This window comes from Maniola hyperantus, chromosome 24, assembly GCF_902806685.2.
Source record: "Maniola hyperantus chromosome 24, iAphHyp1.2, whole genome shotgun sequence".
Taxonomy (NCBI): Eukaryota; Metazoa; Arthropoda; class Insecta; order Lepidoptera; family Nymphalidae; genus Maniola; species Maniola hyperantus.
Window position 1 is genome coordinate 7,685,303 of NC_048559.1, and position 7,805 is coordinate 7,693,107.

General features: G+C 33.2%; 1 protein-coding gene across 1 annotated transcript; it reads right to left on the reverse strand.

Annotated features, from left to right (window-relative positions):
- Nucleotides 1-4,707: 4,707 nt before the first annotated feature.
- LOC117993664 (cell growth-regulating nucleolar protein-like) lies at nt 4,708-7,762 on the reverse strand. The gene is made up of 3 exons (XM_034981465.2): nt 7,599-7,762; nt 7,273-7,406; nt 4,708-6,228 (listed from the first exon to the last, which is right to left on the reverse strand). The coding sequence occupies exons 2-3, from the start codon at nt 7,398-7,400 to the stop codon at nt 5,109-5,111; spliced, it is 1,248 nt and encodes a 415-aa protein (XP_034837356.1). The 5' UTR covers nt 7,401-7,406; nt 7,599-7,762; the 3' UTR covers nt 4,708-5,108.
- Nucleotides 7,763-7,805: the final 43 nt, after the last annotated feature.

Genomic DNA, 7,805 nt, shown 5'->3' on the forward strand with positions numbered 1-7,805 from the left:
AACCAAAACCTGTTTGTACATTTGGCGTTCCTCAGGGATCAATATTAGGGCCTTTGTTATTCCTGATCTATATTGATAGTATAAATGAAATAGGTTTAAAAGGAAACATACTGTTGTACGCTGATGATACATGTTTATTTTACTATGGCAACTCAATACACACAATCATCACAGATGCACAAAATGACTTAATACTACTCAATAAATGGTTTCAATAATATAACACCTACTTACAATTAATACCTCAAAAAAAAAAAACCATATGCTACATTACATAGTTACATATAAATATAACTACAATATATTTTCATACTAAATTCACATACATGACTATAAAAATAAAAATAAAATACAAACATATAAACATTTTTAAATATACGTGTCGCACTAGTGATGCAGTGCTGTCGTGACTCAGAGAATGACTTTTTCAGAATCTACGAAAAACTGATTATTCACTTCCTGTTATAGATTTTATAAAGTGCTTACTTTATAAGGTTTATAAATAATATTAACGCAATTATCATTTACTAATTATTTCAAAATTACAGGTAGTAACTGTAATTCGCAATTTTTGAGTTAAGACTGTATTGCTCAAAAAAAAAAAAGTTTTCAGAAAGAGTAATTATTTTTAGTTGTATAGTTATTGCTGAAAATTTTTGAGTTACTATAAATAATGTTTGACTTTTTCCTTATGGTTTTGAGTATAATTTTGTGGTTACAACAATTATTTAATTTAGTTTTAAGTTTTATAGTTCCCTCCAAAAAAAATAATTTTCACATTCAGGTTTGGACATTGATAAATAAAACCAGATAATCAAGAAAATTCAATCAGATAATCAGTTTTTATTTATAAAAAGTAATAATTTAATTTCAACAATTTCTGCCTTTTTCAACAAAAAAAAAAACCTTCCAAAACAATAAACAAAATTTGTCTTGAATACAAAAAAAAAACAGAGCCAATCAAAATATTTTTTTTTAACTTAAATAATCAGCTATTGTTGTTACTACACAGTAATTGTACGTAGTCACTAAATTGGAGCTAGGCAAAATTAAATAATAGTATTTCTATAATAATAGTATACTTAAACTAGTTTTACATCAGTCTGTTTCTAATAATTAGCATCAAAATGACAGCAATATTTTTTATTTAAGTACTTAAAATCAACCAGTCAAACTTCGCAAGTAAGATTCATAATAGGTCCTGGGAATCATATTTTGTCGAGCAGTTCTTTCGTCTTTTAATATTTTTGTTTAATTGTTTATGCTGGTGTCAAAGCAACAGAAAAATAACGTTTGGTTTCCAGCTTCACATTAAAATTACTACCCCACTGGTCACAATTTAACTCACATTAAAATGACTTACTAAACCAATAAGGGTGTCTTAAGTGAAAATACTATTTTAAATTTCATTTCTGTGAATCGATAATAGTGTAATAACTAGAAATACACCTACACACTAGAAATATCTATTTAGGTTTAAATCAGCCATATTGTATTAACTCGAATTCATAGTTGAACTTTTACATACCTGATTCAACAATATCGTTCCAATTTGAATTAATGCGGTCTAAACAGTAAACTGTCACGTCCTTCTTCGTCGAATTTAGATGTAACTAAAGATGATGCAATATTGGTTAGGGTATCACGACAGTTAGTCAGTCACTCAAATTTGACATGTTTTGGGTTGCGACAGTGTGTCGTCGGTGCGATATATGTATACATTTATATATACTATAAACCCTATACTTACTATAATACATATGTAATACATACACATAGGTACAGATATTATTACTATTATACTACTACCAAGCCGTTTCTAGTAATCCGTGTTTTGCCAATTCTATTTCTACCCACTTTATTTTGTATAAAATCGAAGTGGATGTGTGGATAAGATACCTACTGTTTATTTGTTAAATTTCTCATGTAAGTGAATTTATTTCTTAGTGAGAATAAAGTTCTTTAACCGTAATAGTAGTAACCGTATACATATTAACATTGGGGAACATTGTTTGGTAACAACAAAGAAAACATATTCTATTCTACTCTGATTTCGGTCTGACGTCTGGCTATCCTGGTTTTTATGACAGTAACATTGACATTGAATCATTGAATATCGTTTTGTGAATGGAGCAATCTTATTTTTTTTTTATGTCGGTACTTTTGTTGCCGCTGTTCATTTAAGTTCACTGGCTGCATTTTTCTATTTTTCTATGTACTTCGGGAACGAAGTACTTATCAAGATGGCCGAATGGTAATAAAACATACTAATAATTTATGCTAAATGACAGAACAGAGGAAGAAAAAAAAAAATATGCTCAATGGATACAAAATGTTAAGACTCACAATGTGACAAAATGTTAAGACTCCCGAATGTAGCAACCAACAAAAAAAAAAAAACAAAAAAAAAAAAAAAAAAAAAAAAATCCAATGATTATCCCCGAATGGGACAAATGTTATTATTCCCGTATGGAACGGATGTTATTATTCCCAAAGGGGACAATTTTTATTATTCAAACATATAAAACAAAGGGAGTTAGGTTAGTTAGGTCTGCCTGGCACTAATCATTGCCCTTTTCATTGGTCGGGTAATGTTAGACGGCTCGACTTGACAGTGCTGGTATTACACCATTGGTGTGATACATCTTATTGGTGATAATTCAGTAATGTCCTGGTACGAGACCCATTTATGGGGGCGGCAGACAGTTAGCGAGGTAGTTAGGCTGCCCGGCACTAATCATTACTAGACCAAAAAAAAAAAAAACAAAAAAAAAAAAAAAAGGGTTAGTAATGTTAGACGGCTTGTTCGGACGGTACCAGTAAGTAGCGAGGTCTAGGTAATGACCTCTACTGGGCAAGAGTCTAGTACAAGACCCATTTATGGGGAGGCAGCGGTTAGGCCAGTTAGTTAGGCTGCCCGGCACTAATCATTACTAGTACCAATAAAAAAAAAAAAAGAGTTAAAAAATATTGGTTAGTAATGTTAGACGGCTTGTTCGGACGGTGCCAGTAAGTAGCGAGGTGTAGTAATGACCTCTACTGGGCAAGAGTCTAGTACAAGACCCATTTATGGGGGGGCAGCGGTTAGGCCAGTTAGTTAGGGCTGCCGGCACTAATCATTACTAGTACCAATAAAAAAAAAAAGTTTAAAAATATTGGTTGGTAATGTTAGACGGCTTGTTCGGACGGTGCCAGTAAGTAGCGAGGTCTAGTAATGACCTCTACTGGGCAAGAGTCTAGTACAAGACCCCTTGCTTTATAAAACTAATAATAATAAAACAAAAACTAAACATATTATACAAAAAAAATAAAAATTAAACATTAAATTATGGGGCGCAGCCAGTTAGGGACAGTTAAACTAGGTAGCTGTAGCTTATAGATCATTTTAGCTTATAGATCTTCCTTAGCTTATAGATCTTTTTAGCTTACAGTAATTTTTTTTATTTAGCTCTTAGCTAGATTTTTTTTCTTTTCTTTCTAATTTCCCTATGTACTTCGGGAACGAAGTACTTGTCAGTATGGCCGTGTTATATTACGATAAAATTGGATACATAATTATTATGCTAAAATTCATCTAATCATAAACTTGGGAGTCTGAAGTAAATGTTTGTTGTGATATTTAAAACACATTCGTAATTCCGTTTCCGGATTCAATATCAATGTACGGAAAGGGTATGATTTAAATAGTATCTTTCTTGTATGTTGTTTAATTTAATATTTAGGAATGTGACAATACGATAAATAATATTATGTGAATTGTCAATACTGATAACTAATTATTCATCGTAAATTAAATACTGTCAATGTACTAAGAGTGACATTATACTAAGCTGATTGTCAACATACAGTTGGCAATAGCTATTATGTGAAATAATAATGTTGTGTAAACTGTCAATTTAAGTTGCTTATTATTATTGTAAATTATTAATACGTAGACCATCAATGTTACTGATTTTATTATTGTAAATCGGGTGTGTCGACATACCTTTTGTCAACAAACCTAAAATAAATAATGATTAATATTAAGATCATGTGATAGTCGACATCCGCCCTGTTTGCGATGGCAGTGTTATAAAGTACCCTACCTCGACAGAGAGGGGACAGTCTTGTATCGACAGCCCAGAGCAAACACAGCGGACCTTACTGAAGTTAAGTATTATTATATTTTATTATAATGTAATGTAATCATTTGCCTTTTATAGGTTACCTGTTGTAACTGTGTACCAAATATGTACCTACTACTTTACTCAACGTTCTAATGTTTTAAAAGATGTGTGTTATGGAGTTTCTTTGCCCTTTCTTCTCCATGACTAAACACCTTAGCGAAATGGGTGGTAGATTCATTTTAATATAAATAGATCAATGCTGAACAATACAATTCAATTATTATTGGACTTGGTTGGTTTTACTTCTGTATTTATCACCTACCCTCTTGTGCTATTTATTTTATACATTGAGATAAAAGTAAACACTAGGTTGTTAGCTTCTAATTATTATAGAAGCCTGTTTAGATGATTAGGATTCTTACTTTGAAATAATACGGCAGATGCTTTGCTTGATCTTTAATTACTTAGTATTTGGCCTTACCTGACAAATAATTGATAAATGATAACTTTCATTAGTAATCATTGGATTTAATTTATCATCACTATTAAAGCCCACTGTGTTAACTTCTCTCTTCTCTTTTATCTAAATCTCACACCCGCGACTTCGTCCGCATGGATTTATGGTTTTTTTTAATCCTGTGGGAACTCATTAATTTTCCGGTATAAAATGCAGCCTATATCCATAACTCTGTACTAAATTTCATCAAAATCGGTTGAGCTGTTAGGCCGTGAAATGCTAGCAAACAGACAGACAGACAGATACACTATCGCATTTATAATATTAGTATGGAAGTATGAATGGCTGAGGACCGGGTGTGCTGGCGCTCTTTAGGGAAGGCCTATGTCCAACAGTGGACATCCACAGGCTGATGATAATGATGATGACAATGGCGGTATGGATTAATTTAGCATTCCATGCATGCTAATAGATATATACGTCAATTTTTTATAAACAAAAAATATATAAAGTTAAATGGAAATATATAAAGTTAAATGGAATATCTATTCAAGTAACACAACTCTGTTCTTATCAACCCTGACTTTAGGTGCACTTTTCAATTTTTTAATAAACTTATCAGCTATACGATCATCTACCTCACACCCTGTATACTCCGAATATTCACCCAGAACCTTCTTCTGTAAGCGTTTGAACGGTAATTCGTTATCTTTTTTCCTCAAAAGAGATATTATTACTTCGTGCCAATTGAATTTCCCATTTCTATCGTTAGTTTCAGTGTCTTCGTTTTCACCGTTGGCAACGTTTTGGTCGTGAAGGCAAACACTTTCATCTGCTTCAGGTTTGCTATCCTTTCTTAACTTTTTCTTGATAGTTTTTTCTTTTATTGCTAAATTCTCCATGTCAGCGACACCGTTTTCCTCTACGTCCGGCTGGTTGACCGTGTCTTGTCGTTTACGTTTCTTGTTCTTGTCAGTTTCTTGTCCGTTGACTTGTTCTTGTGCGTGGGAATTTTCTTTGTTCTTGTTTTTCTTGCCCTTTTTGGGTACTTCGGGTTCTTCTTCAGTCTGTTCCGGAGCAGCTTCAACACTTTGCAGTTCCGCTTCATATTTTCTACGTTTCTTCTCTTCCTTTCTTTGTTTCTTTGAAAGCTTTTGATCTGGTTTACCAATTCCATTATATACTTTCTCATTTTCAGTATCTTTTTCTTTATCAACACCATTTATTTCTTTATTATTTTCTAAAGTATCATTCGCATCACCATTTTGTTTCTCTTCTGCAACAGAATCTTCTGTCAGCTCATTTTTTTCTTCTTTTTTGTTATCGGCATTCTGAGCACTTAAATTCGATAAAGCGGTTAGTTTAACCGAAACTATCTCCCATGCTTGGTCAATATCTTTGATATTAGTTTTATTCCCACATACGTTTTTGACAAAGTTAATGAATTTAGGTTTCTTCCTTGGTGTGTTATTATGTTTGCTTATGGTCTCAAGGATTCTCAAGACGTTACTAGATGCGTCCTTCTGCTCGTCAAGGACGGATTGTATCATGTCTACCCAGACGTTCTGTTTCTTTTCACCTTTCTTTTCCTTAGCAGCAAAGCCCTTGGCAGAGTAACGTTCTTCCTCGGTTACACATTTCGTATGAGCCTCATAATCTTTGCCTCTGTGAACATAAACAATTATCATCACTATCTTTAAATCAGACGAGTCGCAGAGAGTAGCTGAATTCGGGCGGCGCAAGACCGTGGCGTGTGGAAGTCCCTACAAGAGACCTATGTCCAGCAGTGGACGTCTATCGGTTGATGATGATGATGATCTTTAAAATGTGTAAATTTCGTAGTTGCATGTTTGTCTGTGTATACGTTACCCTCAAAACTCTTATCTTTTCAGTCAAAAATATTTTAACTGGATAAGAATTTTGACATTATTTAGTTATCTATGTAGTAACTCATGCAAGAGGTGGGGGAGTTAGTATATTATCAAAGTAATGTAGATTTGACTTGATTGCAGCAATGACACTACAAATGCAGTAATATAGACACTACTATTATACATGAACTTGCCAATAAACTGCTAGATATAAGCATATTGTTTTTATTTATGCATTTTTATAAACTATATTAATACACTAGCTGATGCCCGCGACTTCGTCTGCGTGGATTTAGGTTGTTAAAAATCTTGTGGGAACTCTTTGATTTTCCGGGATAAAAAGCAGCCTATGTCCTTCCCTCGGATGCAACCTATCACTGTACCAAATTTCGTCAAAATAGGTTGAACGGAAGGGCCGTGAAAGACTAGCAGACAGGCAGCCAGACAGACAGACACAATTTCGCATTTATAATATTAGTATGGATTGTTAAGTGTACAACAGTGGATGGACCTGTAAACCTACATACTCAATATTATTATATTAATCAAATAACTAACGCGCCCTTACTTCACTCCAGTGGTACTGTTAAAAATATTTCTTAGTGGGGGTCTATATTTTAAAGAAAACTCTATTCCTTATCAAAATCTGAAGTTGCTACTTTCTAGGCACAGTGCTTTAAGCTGTAGGTATGTTGATATATCAGCCAACGGCCAACCAGTTTATCCTATTAGATGCAAAGATATTTAGCACAAGTCAGTTATTAATATAACCTATATTTCAGGTTCAACCATGTGGGATATACAAATAAAAAGTAAATGAAGCAAGTGTTATACTCACAAGAAGTCCTTAAAACAGTCCATACACGACACATTGGGATTCTTGTTCCTGCATTTGGTCAAATAATGCTTCTCAACTTTCGGCTTCTGGACAGATTCCCCGCAGTGACCGCATGTGAATACAACCATTATCTTCTGTTAAAATACATAAATAATAGTTAAAAATCACGTACAGTTTATCAATAGATATTTCCAGAAGTTCAGAATTCAGTAATTTGGTTAGGAAGCTTCAATAATAAACAAAACGCGAAGATTCACGCCATCTTTACAAGAGGAAAATACATTCAAAAGCAACAAATTGACAATAAATTTTGTAAGCTAACTTACCCGTAGAATGTTCTTTTGAAAAATATATACCTAGTTATTATTAAACACGTGCCAATAATTTTATAATCCAATGATCAAAACACGCTTCGCTTGAAAAATTTGGCATCAGAAAAATTTGACAGCTTGACAGTAGGTAAAGGTCGTAATCCGTAATTTCGACAGCGACAGCTGACTCTAAGCACATCCTAGTCTATGACTCTAAGGATT

Coding starts and splice junctions, on each gene's coding strand:
- LOC117993664 (XM_034981465.2), bottom strand. CDS start 7,400: ATGGTTGTATTCACATGCGGTCACTGCGGGGAATCTGTCCAGAAGCCG. Junction 6,229..7,272: donor GACTGTTTTAAGGACTTCTT/GTGAGTATAACA, acceptor TTATGTTCACAG/AGGCAAAGATTATGAGGCTC.